The sequence below is a fragment of the Ambystoma mexicanum genome, chromosome 3p, assembly GCF_040938575.1.
Source record: "Ambystoma mexicanum isolate Mex_15411 chromosome 3p, UKY_AmexF1_1, whole genome shotgun sequence".
In the NCBI taxonomy this organism is placed as follows: domain Eukaryota; kingdom Metazoa; phylum Chordata; class Amphibia; order Caudata; family Ambystomatidae; genus Ambystoma; species Ambystoma mexicanum.
Genome location: NC_090925.1, coordinates 445832706 through 445858200, shown reverse-complemented (window position 1 = coordinate 445858200; position 25495 = coordinate 445832706). Strand labels below are relative to the sequence as shown.

The window sequence follows — 25495 nt, the reverse complement described above, 5'->3', positions numbered from 1 at the left end:
ATCATAAGACAATATGATACTATAACCTAAAGCGCCTGTGCACCAAACGGTCCCACCTATACACCAGGCCTAAGTAGGCCGCAAGCAAGAGCTCCCATGGACGTTAAAAGAACAAGAGTCAGGTTGCTGATCCTGCAGAATGAGCCTGGCGAAAGCAGACAGCTAAGGTCGTAATGTTGCAAACCCACATTCCGAAAGCAGACCATCAAGGGCACGATGTTGCAACCTCGCACGCCGCGCACCAACGTTAAAATCACACCTGCAAATTAAACCAGGCACACAGTGGAAAAACAATATTAATTGTGCAGAATTTTGCCTCAAACACGGTCCCACCTCACGTGACCAAGCCGAACTTGACAGGATGCCAAGCCCAGGAGGAAGAAGGCGTCTGTATCCCTCGTTACAAGACACAGGCAGCTACACTTAAAAGGCTCAATGGACATCTGCGACAGTGGGAGTAGTCGGCCTTCCAGCTCATGAATAAGTCCTCACATTGTCTGCACGTACTCATAGTGAAACATTGTTGCAAATGACAGGTACACCGAGAGCTGGGAACAGCGATGGTCCCAGGCTGGGAAGCTTGCGGGCGCACCAATCAGAACATGGGGCTCTTATCACTGATGCCATTAACATTAACCAATCATCAGGAGTCTTCATGTAACAATTCTCATGTATCTAATTGTACGGACAACCCAGATATATCACCTGACTAACCCTTGTCCACTAATATTGTTCTCTATACATATGCTATACTAACCCTACCACTCGAGCAACCAATTAAGAGTGGCGATAGGTTTTTTGCTAACTTTCTAAGGTAACGCAAGTAGCGCGTCATACTAAGGTAAAAAGGGCCTGCGAGCCCTACGATTGTGTGTGTGTCAGGACAGACGCGTACGATCCTTGACCCATACCTGCCGTTTTTGTATAATAAACAGCAGGAGTCACCTTGCTTCTTGCGTGTGTCTCATACTCTATCTCTTCTGGGATATACGGGAGGAGTTGGGGCCTCCCTGCCCGGAGGTCTGCGGACGGCCCGGCCGACCCCGGCAGAATTTCCCCCCCGACAATATCATTGGTGAGAAGTTCATTAAGACTGTCCCAATTGAAACATTGTTCTTGACTACCTACATGAAGGAATCCTGAAAAATACTCTGCATATTAGCAGGTCAGTGTTCATAAACCTGCTCAAATATTGTTGCATAGTTTTAACATAACAAGTGATTCTTTGGTATTTATTTTGGCACAAGGGGTGTTGCTAGGTCGGGAAAAGATCTGGGGCTACGAAAATGTCGGGATTGTCGGGACTCGTGGCTAGCTAACCTTTTGGTTGTAGCCCCTGAGATTCTATCCGGGGCTATAACCAAAAGTCCCGGGGCTATTGCCACCTCAGCCCCCCCCCCCAGCAACAACTCTGGTTGGCACTTTTTACGAGAATTGATAGAACACAGGAGAGGTAGTCATGCTTATATGACATCATAATACAAGTTGGTGGTTTAACAAACTTCAACTGATGAGTGTGGATTACAATATTGGTATCTAAACCTGTCACTTGCAATCTTCGAAGAACTCTGCTGCATGGAACATTACAATGTCTACCCTGGGCCAGCAATCACTAGAAGTAACACAAACGACTGAAAGGAATTTGTTAAAATAAGAATAAATCCTTAACAGCACACATACTGCCAATGTCGCTATAAAAGATAGCTTTCTGTAAATGCTGGCTGGAACTAGTAATGTCGATTTGATTTGTACACTACACTTGGACACTGGAGTACTCATTGACACTGATGCAGCAGTGGCCGAATATCCACCTGGATTTAGATCGGGAACTTGTTTCAATAGGCCAGGCATTCTTGGTTGGCTACTTGCAAAGGGCAAGATCAAGTGAAGTATAGTTCTAGATTACAGATGGACATCATAGAGATCCTGGTGATGTCTTCTGCTGGAAGCCCCAGTGACACCGGAGCAAGTAGCTGGGTGCCTTCAGTGGATGGTAGGACACTGGTTACAAGCAAAACAAGTGAATTTTGTGGAAGACAAAGAAGAAGATTGGAGTTGGTTTCTTAAGGGTAAACAGAAATTGTTTTCTCAGCAAGACGTTATAGGTGAGCAGTTTCTGTCTTTCTGTCCTCTGAATTAGTTTTTTCTATGGCCAGGGCACTGCCATGGGACAAGCACATGGTGCAAGTGGTTAGATATTGCTTTACTCGAAGTGGAGCTGTGACGAAATGGAACACTGCAAACATCTGTAACTGTGGGAGAACACTCACATATTGATTCTGGCCTCAAACTAGCCATCTGGGTTGGGGTGGTTGCCACTGATGTGTCAGCAATAGTCACCCATGTTCATATTAGGCATTTGGCACTCAAGTGGTTGCTCCTTTCTGAGGGTGCCCAGAGAATGGTTGAACTGGCTTTAAGGTGTTGTTTGTACACTTAATGTGTTTTAGGAATTGAGAAGGGATATTGAAAGCTGGGGACTACTAAACTTAGAGTTGTTTTGTTTAATTCATGTTTCAATTGCTTTCATACCTTCACAAATGATGGCAAATTAAGAGCAGAAGCCAAGTTCGTAGTCCAGTCCTCTAAAAGGTCCAAGACGGGCCATACTTAAATGTTGGCAAATTTATCAGAGGACACCATGGAAATGACTGCGGGTTTGGTGGTGTGACCTCAACGTCTAAGGCTTTGCTCTGGTCTTTTAGGAATAAATACACACAGCAAAGAACATATTCTGGCACTCTCCATATTGACTGAAGACAACAGATTGGTGAGATGTGCTCTACTGTATCGAATTCAGCTGAGATATAGGGCACAATCAGCAATTCTAGATATTGCATAGCCCCTGCCCATATGGCGATATCCCAAACACAGAGGAATACAGTTGTGTGCTCTACAAGAATCCTATTTGCCATGTGTTCCCTTCATATAGTGCAGTAACAACTTTGTTACTTTGTTTTGGTACAGAATCTTTGATGACCCGGAATTAGCAGAAATGGGTCTACAATGATGAGCTTCTTCTGCATTGAGGAAATGTTTCTTGGGCAGCGGTGGCCTAAGAGTAAGTTTTTCTACTTTAGTTACTGGTCCTTCTTGGGTGGAGCTATTAGGGAAAATTGAGATCAACAGGGCAATTGTATAAGCAAGGGGTGCAGCTAGAGTTGCAGCATATGGCCCAACTGATTCTTTTCAGTGTCTGGATGTTAACTGGAAGCAAGTTTGTGCAAAGGGAAGTTGTCTTTGTTGTTAGTAAGGTCAATGTCAGTGTGTGCTTTCAGTTGTCAGATGGTTGTGTATTTTTTGTCTACTCTTTCATATGAGAAAAGCAACGGAGTGTCACATGAATTCTGAGTATCGACAATGGTGGTGTATTCAAGATAGATACAGAGTTGCCCTACCTTCATGGTTCTGTATGGCATTGTATAGCTTACATGTGTTTACCAGTGTAGGAGTACTATCAGCAGAGAAAATGGCCTTGTGGTAGGTGTCAACATTGAGCTGGAGTTTGACGAGGGGATAATGGGATTTGTATTACGTAGGCATGCATTTGTAGCAATACTGTTGACTGCTGGCATGCTAGGTTGATAAAAGCTCTGAGCCTAGCTTTAGTTGAAGCATTTTGTGGGTGTCTGTTCAAGCACTCCAAAGGAGGCCTTTGAGTGTTGCTGAGAGGCATTTATTTTGTCTGCCGAAGAGGGATGTGTGAGCTTTGGATTTCATTATCAGTAATGGGTGACCTGTCATGTGAGAAGGAGTTGAATAGATGACCTTTTTGTCGAGATATGGGATATGGAACGTGTATTGAATGGCAGTATCTAGGCTATGTGCCTTCCTATGAGAAGGACAAAGCATGAATTCAGGTAATGTCCCAGAGGTAAAGTCATTGTTTTGCAGAGAGTGGCCATTTAGTTGTGTCTGTAATAGAATATTGGGTGTCTTCTTCTTCTTCTTCTTCTTCTTCTTCTTCTTCTTCTTCTTCTTCTTCTTCTTCTTCTTCTTCTTCTTCTTCTTCTTCTTCTTCTTCTTCTTCTTCTTCTTCTTCCGGATAGATTGTATCCATCAGTGGTGATTTTTGGATATCGAGGCTTGAGCCTCATTACTCCATCTTCTTGGGTTGAGTATGTAGTTGTTAGTTAGTATTCTTCTTGATCTATGTGGTCTTGTCACAGTAGGTCTGGTTTCACAGGGTCCTTGCAGTGATGGGCCCGGGTAGCGGTCGAAGGGGTTTGCATTGGTGGCAGTGAGTCTTCTGATCAGAGGGTTCGGGTTCTGATCCAGTACTTGCAGAAGTTCTTACTCAGCTTCGCTAGATGTTCGTCCAACATCTCGATGTCCAGGTCTCTGTGAAGGTCAGCTGTGCTTGTGAAGATTGGAGCTTTAGACAATATCCACAGGGCCTTGTTCTGGACTATCTGAAGACTTTTCCAGTGTCGCTCATGGCAGGTCATTCATGCTGGGGAGGCATACATCAGGGTAGGTCTGATGATCGCCTTGTAGATGTTGATCTTTGTCCGGCGGGGCATGGACTTGGTCTTCAGGAGTGGGTACAGTACTGCCATCTTTCCTGTTGCCTTCTGCTGAGTATTCTCGATATGGCTTTCCCAGTTGAGTTTGCTGTCCAGGGTCGCATTGAGGTAGCGGCTGCTGCTCTCCCACTTGATGGTCTCCCCGTTGAGGCTGATGCATAGGTGCTCCTTGATCTTCTTTCTGGTGAACAGCATTGCAGTTGTCTTGCTGTTGTTGAGTTCTATCCGCCAAGTCACTGGATCACATTGAGATGGTATCCAATGAAACTTGCAGGTTCTTTGCCACTTCCTTTTTGCTGAATGACTGGGAGATGACGGCAACATCGTCTGCATACAGCGCCAGGTCAGTATTGTGGAGGTCTGTCGGGATGTAGTTGATGAAGCGGTTGAACAGGAAGGGTCAGAGGTTTGATCCTTGTGGTACGCCTGCTCGGTGGGATGTGATGAGGCCATCTCAGAACGCATGGGGACATGGAAGGTGCGGCCTTCCAGCAAGCTTGCAGTCGTCTTCACCAGGTAGTTCGGAAATCCTAGGCCAACCATCTCTGCAGCAGTCCCTTGTCCCAGACTTGGTTGAATGCTTTGGCAACATCCAGGAAGACGATCCCTGTGGACTCCTTTATGTTGAATACGTGGCTGATGGTGTGCACCACTCTCAGCAGCTGGTGTCTGACTATCAGTACGCAATTAAAGGTGAGTGGGAGTCGCGTGAGAGGTGTGGCGAAGTGTTCACCAAGTTGCTGGATGCGTTAGAGCCAGTGCCAGTTAATACATGTGTAGCAGGAGGATGGCTTTTGCTGAATTTGAACGCACGTGAGTTTCCATTAACTACAAAAGATGGTACTGGCGTTGCTGAATCAGCAGTGTTTTTGGTGATGATGGCTAGGAAACCACCAGGGCCTGCTTGTCTATTGTGAAATGTCAGTTGAACTAAAATGATATGGTTTGTGTAGGTGTGGTAGCAGGTGGCTGTGAACCAAGTTTAATTCATAAGTCAGAAATCATATCATCTTAGTCACAGGAGTGATTCATTGTCAATGTCCACATTATCTTAGTTGCAGACATGCACAGAAGCAGAGCGTGAATTCATCATACGCTGCTCAAGTTGGGAAGTGGACATAGGCACATGGACATTTCCCAATATACCAAGGAAGCAAACAGTGCTGTTAAGTCATTTTCCTTTATAATCTCCAGGACACAGTGGCTGAATAATGAGGAGTCAAAGGCTACTACCACGGGTGTAGGAAGTAGTCACTGATAAATAGTGTGGTCAGAAGGCATCTTCAAAATACCCACATCAAGTAGAGCAAGGGCAAGCTGATTTATCGGCCAACACATGCATAATAGCAAGCACATTAAAAGAAACTATATTACATTTGAATAATTTCTAGTCCGCCAATCAAAGTGGTACCGCCATTTCAAATAGATAACATTGTTTGACAACTGCCCCGCCTATCTCTTGACACTTTTCCATGCACTAAAGCATTTTTTAAAGCCAACGAGGCTAAAGTCAATGCCATGATAAACTGCACTAAGCGGCTTCGGCACTCTATCAGACCTGTATTATAAACAAGGTAATCATCTGAGCAGTCTTTAATTATTTAGCACGTCCGCAGAAAGTGTCCTGTGTGCGGTCTGGAGCTGTAAATAATTAAATTCCGTGAATCTCTGATTGTGTTTGCGGTTTGACAAGTCAGCACGGAAAGCGATGCGCTTCCACCCTCATCCAGCTCCTAGGTTACAAGGACAGCTTTAATAAGGTGACACTAAATATAGAGGGGAAATGCCAAGTTGCCTCCCTCATTATTTCTGTGAACAATCACCAAAGGACGAAAAGACCTCTAAAGTTAGATTACACAGCCTGTGCCGACTTGTCACAGTGTTGCCCTCTCTGCTGGTTGCACCTTCTATCGGGGAGATACTGAAGGGAAAGCTGTGTACTGATCCCAAGGCATTTGTGTTCAGAGAAAGAAAACGTCCTGGCAATTTCGGACTACGCAGTTGGAAAGGTCCTATCTTGTTTCTTCAGCTTTCAGGCAGCAACAAAGAAATCAGGAGCAGCGTCCATAGCTTTGGGGCAGCACGGATGCATTTCATTGTCAACATAGTAATTGGAATGTCTGCAAATATTACCGAGATTTGCACTGGCAGATCGTAAAGTAAATATGTATACATGGTAGCAAGTTCTAGTACTAAGCAGTGCACGCAGCCGGATGTTCAGGAGCACCTGCATATGTAGTGGACCATATATTGATTATGAAACGGTTTGCTCTGGCAGCACCGCACATCCTCCTCTACAGTACGCTGGACTGTTGTCTCCCCTTCCAATGCTATAGAACATACCCGCCTCTGCCCCTCACCCTTCACTTTGCTTCCCTGGATCGCATTTGCATTCTCCCTTTTCCGTTCAGTTCTGGTAACCTTCCATATTCATATCGCGTGTGCTTTAAATTGCCCACGGCGTTACATTTACGCTTGATATTTCACCTTATGAAACAATTCTGGAAAGCCTGATGAATGGCTTTTGCTGTTTCTAGCCGGAATAGAAATGCAATTGCTTTCCCTTAAAAAGAAGCAAAGGCAGTGCTTTGTAAATGTAGAGGGTAGGATATTTCCGTAAAGCCCCCTACAGGACAGCCATGCTAATACTCTACATTTCCAAAGCCAGACCTATGGCTTTGCCAATACGTATTAGTGCAGAATGTCCACTGAAGAGCATTGCCATTGCTTTCACTTTATAATTGGTGCCAACCCCTGACTTTTCTCCCCAGCCTTATTTCAGTTTTATTTTCTCGGACCACCATTCACTGAAAATTATGCGGGTCTAGTTTCATAGCCATGTAGCACGGCTGCCTGTATTAGACCATGCAGCTTTCTTCTTACACATTGGTATAGTTGCCCACCGGTGCAGTTATAAAAGGTTACCATCAGGGGGAGCATACACCTGGTCACCACATACCTGCCATTTGTTTCAGAAGCTGTGCTGCATGCACCAGTTTGGTATTGTTCGGAAAAGCGTGTTCGGTACAATACACTGACAATCGCAAGCCTCCATTCTCTCAACATGTAAACAATGGCAATACCTCATCTTGCAAACAAATGGATCTATAATATGTACAGACTAATTCACAAGAATGCCTCGTTACGGTGCAGGACAGTTCAATGTTGTAACAGTCAGGGAAAACGCACATACCAGAAATGTTTGATGATATTCTGTCATTCATTCATCAAAATGTATTTTGACATTCAACTGGTCAAAGTTATCACACACCAATAAAGAATAGCATGTGAAAATACTGCCATTGTAACATACACTGGCCCCACGGCAGGCACCCTGTGCATCGTGGAACAGTTGACAGTTATGAACTCAGAGCTTCAATGTTGCAAGCAGCACCGAACCAAAGGAAGCTCTTAAAAACAACTGTCCACGACACAAAGTTACAGACACTGTTGCGTAGTGACTGACACTACAACAGAGCTTTCACAAAGATGTTCGCGCTCTGCACCATGGAGCAGCTGATTGACTCTGGTGCCCCTTTACATATAGTAGCAAGTGCTCTGGCAGATAGTTTAAGATCTCTACAGCCAGACCTAACAGTGTGTTATGCAAATATGGATTTGCAAAATGTGTACATGTTATATGTGTACACTGCTTAAGCTCACCACCTGGTCCAACCCAAATGTTGACAGACTAAGGAGGTCGCCTCGATCTTTTCAACTATTGTGACCAAACAATGGAACATACTCAGGCGAGCAATCATACAGGACCTTCCAGAAATCACAAATAAACCTGCCTGTATGCTTAAACTCACTGCACTAACCGATGTATACTGCTGTCTCTTTAACTTGTGGTTGAGGTCATGTAACAGCACCTTAATGCCTGCGGGTTTAGTGTGCTCCCTAAATGGAAAAATAAAGAAATACAATAAAATAAAAAGGTATTTGTTTGAGAAATACCTTTGTCTTTCCTTCAATTTTATTATTTTGAAAATCCAATCGCAACATTCCTTACATACGTTTTGTGATTGTGCCTTCCACACTATACCTTTACTCAACTGCATGTAGACAACCTGTGGGCACTGTCACTAAGGCTGTAAACTGGGCGCACATGTTTCATGTTGATACCGCTTTAAATCAAACTCTGTAAATGAAGCAACATTTTCTGCTAGATGTATATATCTAAAAAGCCGTTTTTAATCTTTCTTCTACCTTTCTTTGCTCTAAATTGAGTGGTTGCTTATAAAATGGCACTGTTCAGCCGCTCATGTCTTTGCTCCCAACATGTTATCCAAATAAATTACACTTTCCGTCCGGCCTACTGGTCTCTCTGAATAGTATCCTCTTCGTTTCTACAGTTCCTTCGAAACACTTCAATCTTGTAATGTGGGATCTGTGGAAAGAATGGCAATGTCAGGCAGATGCTTCAGGTGGATAGCCTCCCTGCAGACACTGCCAGCAATCTTTGAGTGACATTGAGTGGGCCACATTAGCAGTGTGTAATATCCGCGTAGTGTAGGTCACCATCTGGATTCATCAACTTTGTATGCTGAATTACTTTTGTAAAATTAGTCAATTAGGACATAATTGACCCGTTTTTCAGATTACCCGTGTCTGGATGTTTTGTCAATGGGTCACCTGCAGATTTTCTAAGAGCAGTAGTTTATGAGGATACAAGGACTCCCAGGTGAACCATTTAACCCATAGGTATGGGGTAACGGAGGCTTGCTCTCCTCAGATGTCACCAGACAAGCAGACAGATTTATTTTTACTGCCAGGTGCCCCTGTCGGCAGGTGGGCAGAATTGTCCTTTCAGCATTTTTTTTCACGTGGGATTGCTTTTACTTCTCCAACACTACTCAGCCTAAAAACTCAGATGAAATATGTACTATTCGGAATGAACGTACACATTATGTAATGAGCCTTTTCTTGCTTTAAAAAAATATATTAATACATTTTTCGAAATGTATGTCTTACGTAACTGGTTCTGCGCAAAATGACGTCATGCATTATTGGTCAAACACATAACAGAAACAATAGTTCCAAAATTAAAGACTCTCTCCTGACCTTCCTCACATTCCTTCCTCCTACATTTTACACTCTGCCTACTCTACCATCATCTTTTGCCTCTATTTCCCACATACGTCACACTAATACTGATGAAGTCCTGTCTCTACGGATAAATGCTAACCCCTCTTGTGCCCGATCAGACTGTCTTGCTCCTCATCTAGTCAAGCCTATTGCCTCTTTAGTTGCCTCTCATCTCAGCAAGCTCTTCACCCTGTTCTTCGACTCCACTTGCTTTCCCTCTATTGTCAAAACGGCCACAGTCATCCCTCACCTAAAAAGCAAGGGGCTGACCCAAACTTGCTGGCTAACTTTCGCCCTGTGTATCTCCCTCCACACTAGTCTAAAGTGCTTGAAAGGGTAATGTTTTCAACCTTCTTGTCAGTTTCTTAGACATCCACAACCTTTGAGACCCCCCACAGACAGATTTCCACTCCTGTCCCTCCATAGAAACTGCTGTCATGAATGTGCCCAAATTCATTGCTTCTGCTAAGCACTCCAACCTATCCTCTATCCAAATTCTCCTTGACCTGTCTGCTGCCTTTCACACTGTCAATCATTCTGATCTCCATATTATTCTCTCTCTCTTCTTGGAATTCATGATCAAGCCCTTTCCTGGATTGAATCCTACCTCATACCTCACCAATACTCTGTCTCTTGGAGCAAAGCACCTCTCAACTCACTCCTCTAATTGTTGGTATGATATAATATGATAATATGATATGGCATTTATAACGTGCATATTGTCAGGTGTATTGACCCATGTTCGAGTTATTATGCTGCAACATTTGGTACTATGGGCTTAGAAAATCCAAGATGGCCGAAAAGCCCACATTTGCGCCAGAATCCAGGAAAACCACGCAGTTTTGCGCACACCAAAATGGTTGCCTGACCTGCCACCCACCAGTGCGAGCATGATGGGCCAGAAGCGCCATGAGGGAAACGTAGTGCTCAAGGAAAAACAGCAGTACCTGTTAGAGCAAAAACCGCTTTGAAATCACCTTTGCTTCTCTGAATGCAAGCTCAAAATGCATATTTCAAACATTGCAAGATAGTTAATACAGGAGACCATTGCCAGACCCTATCCTTTGGCTGCACACAGAGCGAAATCAGTGCAAAGGAATATGGTGCTGTTCAAAATCCGTTTTAATTAATGTCATAAATTGCTAAAATCATGGGCACAAAACCACCAAACAAAAATTCAACTTCTGGTTGGGTGTTCTACAGTACTGTACTGCAGAATCTACATCAATACTATGTTAGCAAGGATCATATGCCATCAAGTAAAATACCCTTTTTGGAAATACATTAATTCAAGACAGCTGCCAAAACAATGGGTGCAGTACCGGCGCTTGACACTAACCGGCGCTAGCGATCTAAACTCTGACAGGAGACCGGTATTTCAGGAGCTTAAAAGGAACCTAAGCCAGCTAGGACTTCAAAGCCTTGCTGGTTAATGAGAATTCTTAACACCTACTGTTCCCGGGCCCTATACTAGAAGGCAGTTTGATTTAATTAAAAGTTCCAGAGGCCTTCTGTCCATGGGAAGTCTTCACACCTCAGAACTCCACGCAAGAAGGCAGGAAATCACAGGTTTCTGTTAACCAAATGCAGAGTGGCACCCTGGACTGATGCCCTTCTAGCAGGAAAAACCAGACAAAGGATGCCTTCAGATGAATGGGATATGCTGATTTGAGGTGTAATTGTCAACAGTTGCTCTGAGGAAGGCATAACACATGATCCCTGAGTCAAGCCAAGTTCCCGGGGGCGGGGGCAAACAAATGTATGTTTTATTAAATTTCTTATAAAATATTGTATTAAGCTGACAGAAATGTACAATTTGGGGATTCTTAATATGAGAAAAGTACCCATAATTTGAGACTAAGCTCAACTCTGGGTGATGTTCTGAGACCGAACCCCGCGATTATTAATATTACAGACATTGTGGTTATCTCAGAAAATTGAAAACTTATTGTAATGTGCCCAGAGAGGGGGTGTACCTCTGGGGAAGATTTGATGCCGAACTGACGAGGGCAAAACCAACTAAAAGCGCAAAATGTTGTCATTTCTGAACCCAAGCTCACAGGAACATGGGGCTTGAACAGAGACCTGTCTTAATTCATCTGTGATCTGTATATGTATTATGAACCACGTGTGTATCTGGGAAACCTGTTTGTTATGAAAAATTCATTTTCTAAGTAAAAGCAAAGGGGTGTTTCTTCAATAGATTGTAAAAGGGTAGCATCACTATGACTCACAACTCAGATATCCAGTTAAAGGACAGAAAATCCTCTAGCTTATCAGGATCCTTAGTGGGTTGGGCATAAAAAGTTAGCCTTCCCAACCATTTTCAAAAGAAATAAAAAGAGCCACTGAGACATAGGTAGGGACTGCTCTTTTCACTTTCTTGCGAAGCACTTTGCCAGACCAGACAATATCCAGAAGAAGCATAGACTCCAGATAGACTCCAGAACTTGAAGCAGAGAGGCCTGAACCAAAAGCTGAATCCTTCTCAGCAGGCCTCTGAATCTAGCCACCTACCCAAATGATTCAACAGCCAGACGAGCTGTTTGATTCTGGCTAGAACCAGAACCAGACCCAGAAAGCAGATATGTATCCAGAACTGCAGACCAGACCAGACCGCTGTGCAGTGCCAAGAACTTTTGCCAGAACCAGAGATCCAGACCAGCAGAGCAGAGCTGACCCAGATAGCTGTGACTTCAGAACCACCCGCTAGAAGTCCAGTCTAACCCTGTTGACCAGATCTTGACGGCCTATTTAAAATTTATAGTGGGAGTATCCAGCCAGAACTGTGCAGAATCTCTTAGTCTAAAATAATCTCATCCCATCCATTTCAACCTATTTAGAACTGCAAAGAAATCTTGTGTCCATTCTGTGATTTCAAACATGTGAAAGCGTCATTTGTCAATAAATCTTACTTTATTTCTGAGAATCTACCTCGCCTAAATCGTCTGTATCTTTTGAACTGCACGTCCCAGAAGCGAGATTTCATTTAAAAGCTAAGAACCTAAGCTTTCCAAAAAGCCCAAAACTGAGCTTCTACTCCTTATAGTTTTTCCTTAATCGCGATCGACGCACTCGGAAAAAGTGCCGCAATTGCAATATGACTCAATTTCACCACCTGTCAAAAATAGCTGTCTTTTGCTTGCAACTGCTGAAATTCGTTTTCAATCTGATAATCATTCCTGATTAATTGCTAGTGTTGACCTGAACTAATTCAAAGCAGCTGTCACCTACCCGGAATCTCCTATAGGGAATTAAAATCATTTTTAGCATATTTTTCTCTTCATTGCAAATCACATTTAAAAGTATTTCTGCCTGTTTTAAAGCATACCGGTTGCTCTAAGCTTGCTAGGGGGGAACTGGAATTTGAATTGCATTTGATTGTAATCCTGAAAACTGTGTGCTCACCTTCCATCTCCTTATATTGCATAGGGGGGAGTGAATTGTCAAAAGAAAAAGTGATCATATTATCTCTTGTTGAAATCATATCAGTTTATTTCTGCGCTGCATTCTTTCCATCATTGCTTTTCCTTGAAACCATAAAAGTATTCTCTGCTACCTTATCCTTTCTCTACTAACTCCTCACTGATTGAAAAGACTGTGCAATTCTAACATTACCCATTGTTGATCAACATTATATTCATAAGTGTGCTATCAAATATTAATTTATTCATAAAAGTATGACATATATATATATATATATATATATATTGTTTAATTTTTAAATAAATCTTTTAATTTGCAAAACAAACCTACTTCTTGGCTCAGTGAGGTCAGGGGGATTCAAAGAGAGGGACGTTATACAAGGGTTTATCATCCAGTTCTATGAACTTGTCCTAAACATATATCAATAAGGGCTTCCCTTGGGCATCCCAGGCTAGGCATTGACTTAGTTGGGGTGCTGAATTGAAGTCACTTAACACTATACACAAGTGTTTCATGGCGCGACGAGGCAAGGGTGGGGGAACAGAGGGAAGAAAGACAACGATCCTACTAGGCCAGGTGTCATTCAGATCACGCAAGTGCATGGGAAGGAGGAGAAGTGAGAAGGAAGGGGTAGAGGACAGTGCAGTACATGGGATAAGAAAAAACAAAAATAAACAAGTAAAAGTACGCCAGCAGGTGGCAAGTGCAAGGGTAAGTGCAGACATCAGGTGTCAAGTGCTGGTAGTGGGACTGCGGGACTGTAGGGATACTGAAACAGTCCCCAAGTGCGGGAGTTGCCAGGAGGGCAGTGCAGGAGTGTGACTGGCGGGGGAGGGGACATGGGCCCGAGATCAGAGGGTGACCAGGTAATCAGTGCAATTTCAGTGTCAGCCAGGAAGTCAGCAATGGAGAAGAGGAGAAAAGCAGAAGCAAAGAGAAAGGTTTTGAGCTGCTTCCAGAACGGTAGATGATTCTCCTCAAGTTCTAGGGAGGCAGGGAGGCTGCATCCAGAGGGAGGCCCCAGCCGAAGATAGAGATCTACCACCAACTTGTTGCTTGGAGAAGCGATTGATGCTGAGGGAGTTTGAGGTAAATGAGCGAAGAGCTTGAGAAGGAAGGTATTTAGGGAGAGAGAGTTGAAGGTATTGAGGCCCTAGGCCCTAGAAGGCCATGTGGACGATGCAGAGGGTTTTGAACTTAATGTTTGCAGCCACTGGGAGCCAGTGCAGAGATTTCAGTCCTGGAGAGATACGATCCCTGGGCTTGAGGCCAAGGACAAGTCTCACAGTCCTATTCTGGATAAGTTGCAGAGGGCGGAGAGTAGAAGCAGGCAGATTAAGAAAGAGGCTTTGGCAATACTCCAGCCTGGAGAGAACCAGAGCGCTAGAGACTGTGAGATTCTGGGGGAAGGAGAGGAAAGGAAGAATACCTCTGAGGAGGTGCAGCTGTTAGTGTGACTTCTTATAGACGTCAGAGATGTGAGGAGAGAAGGAGAGTGTAGAGTCGAAGTTGACCTCAAGGTTTTTAGCCTTGCATGTGGCAACAGAAGAGGGCCAAGAGAGGCCGGCCAGAGAGCTACAGGAAAGGATGGAGCTGGTGTGCGATGAGGAGAATCTCAGTCTTACTGGCATTGAGGCAGAGGTCAGTGGTGGCACACCACTCCTGGATAGCAGACAGACAGATCACAAGGCTCTGTTGTAGGTCTGCTCCTCCTTGCACTCTACACATCTGTTCTTGGGACACTAATCTCCTCCTTTGGGTTCTCATACTAACTCTTATAAGTATGACACTAAACTCTTCTTCTCTTTTCCCGAACTCCCCTCTGATCTCTCGATCAAAATGTCCAACTGTCTCTCTGCCATTACATATTGGCTGGCATTCTCTGATGTTAACCTCTTCCAAAGGTGCTCTTCTTCCTTTCCAAAAGCTCTCTCTCATCTCTTTCCCTGCCTAAACCTAAGCATCATCTTTGACCCTTCCCACACCTTATCTACTTTCAACTCCAAATGTGGAACAGCAGCTCACCTCAACCTCCTAAATATTAGGAAAATCAGACACCTCCTTCTTTTAAAAACAGCCAAGCATCTCTTAACCACTCTTATCTTATCTGAACTGGACTACTCTGACAGCATCCTCTTCGGTCTCCTCAACTATACTTTCTATCCTCTCGACAAGATCATTAACTTCACTCCCTGGACTCTCTTTGAACTCCCTCACTTCACACCTAATTCCTCGTACAATCACCAGGCTGGATGGCTGATGATGCAAAACAGGGCCAGATTGAAACTTCTTCCTCTGGTTCACAAATCTACCCATGGTAAAGCACCACTGTATCTATCCTCCTCTATCCAACTTTACAAGCCTTCTCGCAATCTCTGTTCGGCCTCCTCGACTACCCTTTTGCTCCTCCCCCTCCCTGTGCTTCCTCTTGCTTCGACTCTTTCTCTCTTGTTGCTCCACTTGCATGGAATTCCCTACCTCCGGACAGCTGAGAAACAGTCAACATGGATGTGTTCGAAATCAAAGAAAAAGCCTACCTCCTCATCTCCAAGTTACCTACCTCTCATCTGCATGCTACCTAATATTATTCCTTTGCCTCCAGCCTGCCTCTGTCCCTCACTTCCTCTGCCTCCACTCTGGCACGTCAACCATCATGGTTCCATCCTGAGCACAGCTGGCCGTAGCTTCTACCTGCACTTAAGCATGTCAAATGTTGGTTGTCCTTAATCTAGGTTTGCCCACTTGTGAATTGTCCCCAGTGACTGTTCAATTTACTTCCATCCACAACCTGGTCACCCCATTCTGAAAAGCTCACTGCTTCCTGTTAAATCTGATTTCTTATCTATTGTATTTTCTTTTGTGATCAAAAGTACAGTGGTCCTCCTGTATATAAATAACTAAAATTGCCAAGATCGTTCCTAAACATATGATAAACCTCCACCCGCAGCGTTGTCATATCCCTGTTAGAGCAGACATGTTAAACCTATAACTCTGAATAACTTTCTCACACCCTCCCAAAAGGGCCTGGGCTTGCCCCTAGGTGAGAAGGTGACTCAATGCATTGAGGCCAATTTGCCCAGATCTCAACCACTCCGACACACCTGGTTTTCACGTACTTTTGCATTGTCTATCTGTGTATTTCCAATCCCTAGTGCTGTCTTTATCCACCTTTTTTTCATAGAAATGGGTTCGTTGTACATATTAATGTTTTATGCCCGTTTCGTTTGTACCAAGAAAATAAACCTCAGCAGCATTATTATTCACACTGGAATTACAATTGTGGTTGGCTTAATAAAAGGGGAGTGTGCCAAGTTATAGCGCCTCCAAATCTAGCATAATGGGGCCTAATGTTCCGTTTTACATGTTCAGGCTCTGGTTGTAGCCAGCAATGCTGAAACACAACCTGCTCATTGTTTGTAAAGATACTTATTTGTTTTTTTTGTATTTCTGTTTACCCTACAGTTACTCCAGATCTAATACATGATAGGCATGTTGGGCCTGATGATTCACAGAGCGTTTTCCTATGGGATTGCACCTTTATAAACGCTTCTGTGAATCAGGCCCATTGACTCAATGGTGGAAACAAACTTGACTGCACACTACCTCAAATGTATATGGATTACTGTATTCGGCGTCTTGAACTTCAGCATGAATAAACAAATACCTTTTACAGGACTGCTAACTTCGATCCTGCTGAATAAACCTCTTCATCTTCCACTCTTCACAAATTGTTCTAACATTTTTAAAGATGCTTCAGTTGCTCAGTCATTGCCTCTCTACTGATCACCTTGATATTACCTTTGCATCTATATCTCCTTATCCACTATCTCTACACTATCACTCACATTCTGATAGTTTGGAAAAATAAAACTCTATTGGAGTCTGAAACACTGGGATCAGAATCACTCAGGAGAAAGAGGTGTCAAACGACATTTGGTTGAGATCCATCCTTGGCACAGACTTGTCTTGGATGGTAAGAACCAGCAACACTCCTATAACGCCCGAGCTACCAGACAGTATGGAAGAAATAATGTCCTTTTGGGGAGACCATCCTATTACACAGAAAGGACAGGATGTGTGTCAATCCCCCGAATATCAAACGGGATAAATCATACACATGCATTGCAGTCGGATCACTGAGGATGTTCCTAAAACATGCATGTTTTTAAATGTCATACTTCACCCATTTCTCCCAGTTGGGGCCACATTGCTGCAATTCCAAGAGCCCTTCATGTAGCACATCTGTTTGGGAAGCCTTTCTTATGCATGGTTTTGCCGGGCAAGACTTCTCTGGGCGTGGGTTTTCATTTCCATGTATGATTATTTTAAGAAGTTGCATCATCTAAAGTCAAAAAACACACTTCTATTAGTTTGTGTGGGTGAATAAGTACTAACATTGTATATCTCTTGTATATGCAATTAACGAGAATTAACTTCACAGAACATTCCAAACAAAACACAGCATAGAGTGCTACAACGTTGTTACGCCGACAGTCTTGTTTTGATGTTTTTTTACTGATTTTGTTCTACTGAAAAATCTCATCGAAATAGTGGGTAAGGGTATGTATGGGGTAAGGGTGTTGGAAATAATGTTACATTACTAGGGGAGGGGAGGACCCCCAAAAATATTTCTGATGAGTTTAAAAAAAAAGGTTTTGGTAAAAAACCTGTCGAAAAAAATACTGTCCTTTTAATAACATAGAACCCATAGAGTAGTAGCAAGTCACATGCCACCTACAGTATTAGATAAAATACACCTGTACGTTCTAGAAGTTATGGTCACGGGGAAGCAAACCCATTCCCTGCCTATCACTAAAGATTGTTTCACAGAGTCAGGGTTAGACGCGTAAAGTGGATTTTCATTTGCAAGGAAAGTGCAGCACACATAGACTCACTTAAACAATGTATGGTTGCCATTGCACAGGGCAGGAAGTATCCATTTGAAGTGGAAGAGCCCCATAGAGGTTTGTTTCCACACTTTGTGAAGCAGCAGCTGTCACCAGTCCCCCCCCCAGAACAGATTTGTGTCGCACTGTGCCGATTTTGGAATACTTAAGTCATTGTTTCATTGTGGATACTGCCAATGCATTTTGGAAATGGAAACAGGACAGTGGGTCATCATCTCTTTCTGCCCTGTGTTTCTACTTTCGTTGTGGTCCAGTGCATGGTCAAAACCCATATCATCAACATTCACAAGTTCTTATTATGAAAAGTGTCTGAGTACATTAGTCTCAGGGCAGCAGCAGAACAGCAATGTGCCATTGAGTGATCTGGGGTTTAGGAATGGAACAGAATTGCTGCACATTTAATATGGAGGGAGAAACTCAGAGCTGAGGAAAAACAAAATAATGTACTTCAGGATTAAGGACAATAGCACCTAAGGGTAGCACCTTCCGAGGGCATCTTGGGGATCCCCTTTTAATGGTATTCTGAAAGCCGACCATGTTGGAATCAGGCTGAACCCAACCTATTTTATATACCTCAAATCAAGCAAGTACACACGAAATACCATGACCAGCTGCAGATGATCACGAAAATAATCTCCTACCCTGATATGCCCCTGATAACGGAGGGGATCCAGGCTTTACAGTTGCCAAGACTGGGCTACTACAACTCGGCCAACATGGGACTTAAAGACTTGATCCATCATATGTTACATCTACAATACAAAGCAGGCATGGGCATATTTACACTAAAATAATGGGATTCAATCTCTTCCTCTATAAAGGCCCTTTATTGGCTCTCTAATCAAGAAAGGTTCCTTCAAAAAGCACTCATCTTACCCACAAAGGAGGAGGGGACACAGGACCCAGGTACTCAACTCAAGCATGAGCAAGCACATCCCTAAAAGGATCCATAGACCTGCCTCACCGTATGTGATGACCATGGCTCAGCTATAAGGAAATCACACAACGTGAAAAGGTTATCTGCCATTAGATCTACACATTTGAGAAGACTCCCCCGTTTAAGTAAAATCAGAATTGGTTTTCAAGAAATTAAAACGAAAACAAATCCTGGATGTTCATCTAGACCTTTATTGAATATTAGGCCCTGAGCTAGATTGGATTTCACTTCCTACAGAAAGAAGCATGTGGTCTATAACAAAAACACGATATTTTCAACAAAACATACCAGGCAGGTGTTCTGAACTGCTTGATCCTAATTTGCAACATCAACCTTGCTATTTCCCTATCTCTTTGTGGTTCTAATCAGAGGACACCTTAACCTGTTTGCTCTAATTATAACCTAATCACTGTGTATATGATGATCTAGATTGTTAGCATCACTTGTCTTCCTATACACTTAGGCTCTGTAAGCCCCTTTTTCCCTCTGTTAATACTATTACTTATGAATCTGCTTGGTTGTGTTCTGATTAGCTAAAATATCTGTTTACTTTACAGGCTCTATAGCTTCCTTTCCATTCTTTGAAGTGATTCACTGCAACACGTGTGGTTCCTAAACTTCAAAATAAAATATATTAAATAAGGGTTAGTGAAATAAAGTGAGTAAAAAGAGCTTTTGGTGGACAATGTCATCAGAAACAAGCTCTGATCCAAATCTTGGACCGCAGGAATACGTCGATTAGATGAACATAACCTGGTCAATCCTGCGAGGAACCATAGGGTGAGACCTAATGTTAGTTGTTGGGATGAAAGTCCAATGCCCCAAACATGAAAGTACAAACTAAGAAAGCTCCTGTAGCATGGAGCAATATCCATTCTAGTGGCAGTTTTCTTTGTCATTGTGTGCAACATTTTCCCATGTATAAACTGCATTTTGATCAGACACACTGTAAAACGTATTTTAGGGTATAGGCCCAAGTGGCATAATGGGTGTTTTCTAGTGAGCAGTAGCTGAATTGGATTGTGGCACGTGCATACCTAGGAGAAGTTGTGTAAGGTACTCTCTTGTATTCAGAAAAGCTTTTTCATTGAGTTACTAGGAGTCAGTCCGAGCAAGTATTAAGGAACAAGCACAAGTTTGTTGGCAGACCCGTTTTATTAGCTAGAGTTGTGCCAGGTTGAATTAGGCCAAATTAGAAGTTGTAGCTTTTAGTCGCTTGAGATGACTGGACCACGGCTGTAACTTTGGTTTTTGTTAGTGAGTTATATTTGATTCCTGCTCCCCTCAGCCAGTGCACAGACAATGTAAAAGTCATTGGAGGTGGTGTGAAATGCAGCTAAGTGTTTGGTTGATGTTGTAGGGCCTAGCAGTATCTCAGGCTTTGAACAAGGACATGATAACAGTTCTGTGTTCCAAACATTGACTCAGCACCTTAGTGGAGGAGGACATATCTCAGTGAGAGCAGGGTAATGTTGGGCTGTGTTCAGAGGGATCTGATCAAGTTGTGGTTACACTGTCCCCAGTGAAAAATGGTCACTCAATCAGAACTGCTGCTAACAGAGAAAAGGAAATCTATAAATCGGAGAAATTAATTTCCAAAGAGTGGTGTCTCAGAGGAGAAAGGGAAGAATATATACTGGAAAAGCCACATTTTTCCAAATGGGAGTTGCAATATGAGCTGTCAATTGTTCAGCCACAAGAGCGGGAACCATCAGGGGGTGATAAGTATTCTGGTCGCATGTGAACATGATGATGTATTCATTTCTGTTGCCACCCTGCCTATACCTCATCATCTGATTGGTCAACTCAAGGGGCAAGCTTACCATGAGATACTCAGGGATTGGTCAATAAATGCAGAAAGGGTATCATTGCAACAATTGTACTCCAACATTGGGCCAATGGGGATAGGGAATTTCTGCTGTCTCAGAGATTGGGTCATTGATGGACAGGTTGTATTTGTTTGTTCACAGGGTACAGTTGGGCCAACTAATGCATAGTTTTCCTTAGGGGACTAACAGTGATAACCAATGAAACATTAGAGATTTACATGTGCTTTGTAATTTACTGCTTGTGTTTTCTCGTTTATGTAGCAAAAGTTTATGTGGGCGTTTCAAATTAAGCATTTTTTTCCTGGCCAAAATTGCATGCAATAAAACCTTGTTTTTCTTGCATTTCGCACACTCTTTATTGCTCCTTGGATTGTTTTTGCTCGTTTGGGTTTTAGTACTCCCATACATTTTGCTGCTGTTACTAATGGCCTGCAGTAGACATGAGCCGGTTACTCTTGCCTCCTGCATGTACCTTTCACTGAGTGATAATGCTTACATAGGTGCCTTTTTTAAAGCTACTGTGACAGACATACACTAGATAACAGAGGCTGCTTTTAAGTCTACACCTCTTTCACAAAACCATCATAATTATAATAAACAACCCACCTGCTGGCAGGATAATCTGGGAATATAAAGCATGCCTAGATTGGTATATATAATTATTAAACCCACATCTGATTTGTAGTATTGTAGTGTCATCCCTGTGAGCTCAGACAAAGGTATGGGAGGCTGTGTGAATTTTAGATATCAACCTGTCTGCATTTCAGTGAATGGCACAACATGTAGGATGCATACCTCTGTTGATTTTCTGAGAGGAAAGGTAACTCTTCATTCAACAGTCCTGGGATATTCCAGCTGGTGATTGCCTGAAAGTGTGGCAACGAAGGGGCAATTCCATAACAAAGGTCTGCCTCACACTATGGGACTCTAATCCAGAGAGCCATTGAAGCTGCACATTGGGAAAGGGGCAGATTAAGAACAGTCAGAGAGCAGAAGTGGGTTTTAGGAAGGATGCCTCAGTCTTACTTTTCAATGGATTATTGTCTTACCTTCACTTCGTGTGGAACAAAGGACTCTGGGTATGACATCCAGTGACAAGGGTCACTTGTCTCAAGGATGTGATTGGACCCCTTAAAGAAGGCTTGTTACTTATGGAAGAGGGGGTCTCTCACTCCTTCATTGATTCATTCACAGACTTCAAGGAGCATTCATTTGGACCCCTTTCCAAAGCTTGCGGGCACAGAGGTGAAGAAAGAGTGCACTAAAGCAGTGTCAAGCTCTGCTCATTTCACCCTACCAGCTCACATTAAGTGCGACTTTTCTGAGAACCGAAGTCTGCCACTCAGCTTTAAAACCTGCATAGGCTGTGAGAACAGAGACTGAAAAGCCTCTTCCTTAATCTACTCTCTCCCTCTCTACGACACCTCCAGCTAATCCAGAATAGGGCTGCAAGACTTACCCTGTCCTCAAGTACAGGGACCGCATCTCTCCAGCCCTAAAATCTCTCCACTGGCTGCTGGTTGCTACAATTATCAAATTCGAATCCATTCCTCTGCATCATCCATAAGGCTATCTGGGGTAGGGGACCACGCTATCTACAACTGGCTCTCACTAAATACTCTCCCCCCAGATCTTTATGCTTCACAGGCACCAACTCTCTGCATGTCAAGTGCTTTGCTAAACAGTGAGCTGTTGGCCATTCTCTTTCCTTGGCTGACTCCCTCCTATGGAACAGCCTCCCCCTTCTGCTTTCTCTTGAGCCAGATCTTCTCAAATTCAGGAAGGTCCTCAAGACTTTCCTTTTCACCTCTTTTTCCCTCCCTCCCTCTTGTTTTAAGCCCCACAGTCAATGCGATTGGTGCCCATGGTCCTTATGTGTCTACCTGGGTCTTGGCCGCCCACCTCAATATCCTCCAGGTTCTGCCCATCCCCTGCACTAACTACTCGCACCAGGTGATCTCTGCCAGTCACTTAACAGTTGCTTGCAGCTCACTCCTTAGCACTTACCTCCATGGTACTCCTAGCATTTACCCCCCCTCATCCTTTCTCTCTCTGCACATTCTGAATGCTCACAAGGCCTCGTAGAACCGCCTCTCTCTTTCATTTTTGTATTTGCCTTTCATCCCCATGTTCCCTCCCTGTTGCCATGTGGGTGCTTTGAAACACAATTTATTTAATGTTTAAGCACCCCACAAATGCACAATAAATAAATAAACACATAAGGAAAGGACTAATCCTGAAATGAAGCCCCCTTTGGTGGTTCTCACAGCTCCATAAGAGCCAGAACTGCAATGATCCCTGATTTTCCCATTCAAATCAATTCCAGCTACCGTTGAACCACGTTCAAATTCTTTGAACTAACTTGACACACAAGTACTGGCTTTACCACTCACTCGAACATCTAACCACTGTAGTTTGCAGCCAACAAACTGACTCAATGCAGCTTCGCCTCAGCAGATCCTCTTCACCCAATCAACTCGAGCTTCAGCTGATCATGCTGACAACTTTGAAAAACTGTACCATTAAACCAAGCATCAAACACCTAGAAATTTGCATCAAAGCTCGACTCGAATCACTCGGACATTGTGTCACTCATTGACCCAAAAGAAGAGTACTCCTAGTTGCTCATTGACTTGCATCGCTAGATGCGGCCTTTGAACCATATGAAGCAGCTGCTCAAACCAGACCTAAAGGCGATGTTCCACCTGGAATTGACGGACTCAACACCTTTGTGCCAGGTTTGATCTGAAAAAAGAAAGGTCTGAAGCCTGGTGTGTCACTGTTGAACTAACAGTAGAATCAGGTATTTTCAATGTAACCTATCCCCCACTTCCACCTTTTGGGGCACTAGAGACTGGTCAAGTCCCCTTTGCATCTTTTTTCACCATAGACACATCCTTTTGAATAACATTCTTGCATTTCCTGACTGCTTCCTCCCTGACACATTATCCAGAATGCTTAGACATTTCTGTTCTGCATCTTCTGTCTTCTTTTACATATGTGGGTTTTTATATGGTTTTTAATAGTAATTTTATATTATTTATTTGTTTAATTAAAGTACATGTATTTTCATAAAAACTTCATTGAACCTTCTTTTATTTTGCAACTTTTGGACTTCGGCTATTTAGGTTGCATGTCTCACATTCACACCCCTGCTGAGAAGGCCTATCCTGTACCCTCATTACAACACATGGAGAATGTGGTATATCTCTTTGCTGTGCTTATTTAAACTTTATATTTGGGATCATTGTTGGGTAGTAGAAGTATGGGGGCTAAGTAGGTGGTTTTGCTCTGCTTCAGAGCACAAGTCATTTGGTCACACTCCCTGTGAACAGTTTTACCCCTCTGTAGACCTCCATCTCCATTAAATTTGGAAAGCATTCCACAACAGCATATGGAAAGAATTTAGCAAAAGCAAAATTACAATCTTTGCTTTTAGATTCAATTAAACATGTGCTGCACATTTCATAAAGAGCATCTCATTTTATCCATAACTATTTGTTAACACATTGGTCCATTCAGACAAGTAAACAATGTGCTAGAACACATTACTACAGGTCTTGTTTTGTATATTTTCACAGAAAAAGATAGCTACCTCTTTGTTAATCAATTTAATGCACACATGAGTAATGTTCTTTTAGATGGCTTGGAGTGTTAAACTGGCAAACATTTCCATCTTCTGCAGGCTACGCAATCATGTGATCTGTCCTTGTAACTAATGCACTAAAGTGTGTTATCTAATTTATACAACCAAATATTTATATTCTTGGCTTCATCCCATCAATTTGAAAAATTGTCTGCATTTCAATCATTGTATCTGGCAATAATGGTGTTGTAGTCTTCTTTGGCAAATGATTTGCATGTTTATACAAATCACTCTGCAGTTCTGGCCAAGAAACAGACAGGCAGTCAAAAATTGAAACGTATTAAAGAATGAAGTAACTTCAACCAAACTGGTCTCCTGATTTACCATGGATGTGAGTACAAAACATTAGGAAAATCTAGCCGATGATCAACAAAATTATAATGTATTACCTGTCTGTATGAATCTCGCTATTGCTAGTTCATCAAGCATTCACTATATATTCAGTATACATTACATACTACAAATGCTGACCTTCTATATGTATATGGGAGGGAATAAATTGCACATTTTTAAAAGAAGTATTTTTTTTTTGTGTATAACTCTTTATGACCATGTGGCAGCATGACAAAACAAATCTTTCCCGATTCTGCAAGACTGGTGAACATGTAAAGACTTAGGGCCTCATTACACGGTAGGCGGTGAGCCATGGCGCTATTAGCGCCATGGCTCATGCCGGTAAAATACCGGCACCGCCTTGGCGGAAAGGGGATTTACCGCCCCATCCCAAGGTTGGAGGGGCGGTAAATCCCCCTTCCGCCATTGCCCTTCCCCATTCCCATTTCTGCCCCATAGGGCTCAATGGGAATGGGGAAGGCGCTAATTACGGCACCGCAATTTTGGTGCCGTAATTAGCTCCGAGGTCCCTTAGCGGGTTGGTATTTAATGCCTGCAAAAAGCAGGCGTTAAAAGTCCAACCCGCTAAGGGACCTCGTAGTAAGGCGGCAGGGATTTACCGGTACCGGTATTTTACCGGTACCGGTAAATCCCTACCGCCTACCGTGTAATGAGGCCCTTAGTGTTGAACGGGAAATCATATTATACCCTCTAGATCGTGTGTATATATATTGGCCTAGGCAAAGTCGCTCTGCGAGGAAATCCGCCTTGCAAGGTCCTGACCTTAGATCTGTGTATGCCGT

At 43.1% G+C, this 25495-nt stretch overlaps 1 protein-coding gene across 1 annotated transcript in view; it reads right to left on the bottom strand.

Moving 5' to 3' along the window:
- Positions 1 to 25495, bottom strand: part of LOC138579912 (formin-I-like) — a 1210893-nt gene that overhangs the window by 1011466 nt on the left and 173932 nt on the right. Inside the window, exon 5 of the mRNA XM_069650137.1 lies at positions 17219 to 17382. Coding sequence (XP_069506238.1) covers positions 17219 to 17382 — 164 coding nt within the window. The remainder of the gene's footprint in view (positions 1 to 17218; positions 17383 to 25495) is intronic.